This window comes from Protobothrops mucrosquamatus, unplaced genomic scaffold (genome assembly GCF_001527695.2).
Source record: "Protobothrops mucrosquamatus isolate PMUCROS unplaced genomic scaffold, P.Mucros_1.0 scaffold_90, whole genome shotgun sequence".
Taxonomy (NCBI): Eukaryota; Metazoa; Chordata; class Lepidosauria; order Squamata; family Viperidae; genus Protobothrops; species Protobothrops mucrosquamatus.
Window position 1 is genome coordinate 540,373 of NW_015386166.1, and position 1,066 is coordinate 541,438.

At 49.1% G+C, this 1,066-nt stretch overlaps 1 protein-coding gene across 1 annotated transcript in view; it reads left to right on the plus strand.

Moving 5' to 3' along the window:
- LOC107286263 (protein AHNAK2) overlaps nt 1–1,062 on the plus strand; it is a gene marked incomplete at its 3' end in the record, with an annotated part of 14,995 nt that extends 13,933 nt beyond the window's left edge. Inside the window, exon 3 of the mRNA XM_015814612.1 lies at nt 2–1,062. Coding sequence (XP_015670098.1) covers nt 2–1,062 — 1,061 coding nt within the window. The remainder of the gene's footprint in view (nt 1) is intronic.
- Nucleotides 1,063–1,066: the final 4 nt, after the last annotated feature.

Sequence of the window (1,066 nt, forward strand, 5' to 3'; positions counted from 1 at the left end):
GGACTGAAGATACACATGCCAAAGTTCAAGATGCCCAGCATGGGATTCTCCAAACCAGACATCAAGGGCCATAAAGTCGATGTGGATGTCAGTATGCCTAAAGTGGACCATTCCCTTCTGGAAGTTGAGCTCCATGTTGAGAAACCTGAGGTGAAAGGAGGAGATATTACTGTATCTGCATCTGAAGTAAAGATTCCAACGGGCTCTGCCCGCCTGGACCTGAAAGCTCCCGACGTAGCCATAGAGCCTGCATCTGGTAAGGTTTCTGTGCAGGGCCCCGATGTCAAGCTGGAAAGCGGAGATAGGAAGTTCCAAATGCCCAAGTTCCATATGCCCAAATTTGGAATTTCGCTGCCCAAAGGGAAAGGTGTCCCAGAGGCAGAAACTGACGTCCCTTCTGTGGAAGCACACTTGCCCAAGAAAGAATTAAAAATGGAAATAACACTGCCCTCTGCACAGTTTGAAGCTGATCTTAAGGTGCCAGAAGTGGAGGTAGATGCACCTAGCTTGGACGTAGAGATTGGAGATAAGGGCAAAATCAAAACTCCTAAAGCAAAGACGCCTAGCGTCAAGGTCCCCAAGGTCAAAGGGCCAGAAGTTGGGCTCTCCCTGCTGAAGGTTGAAGCTGAAGTTGCCCTTCCCAAAGTAAAAGCTGAGGTGTCTGATGGTGCACAGGCTGTAAAATTGCCAGAGACTGAAGGCACCATCGACGGGGGAGGACTGAAGATACACATGCCAAAGTTCAAGATGCCCAGCATGGGATTCTCCAAACCAGACATCAAGGGCCATAAAGTCGATGTGGATGTCAGTATGCCTAAAGTGGACCTTTCTCTTCCGGAAGCTGAGCTCCATGTTGAGAAACCTCAGGTGAAAGGAGGAGATATTACCATATCTGCACCTGAAGTAAAGATTCCAACAGACTCGGCCAGCCTGGAACTGAAAGCTCCCGACATAGCCGTAGAGCCAGCATCCGGAAAGGTTTCGGTACAGGGCCCCGATGTCAGTCTGGAAAGTGGGGATATGAAATTCCAAATGCCCAAGTTCCATATGCCCAAATTTGGAATTT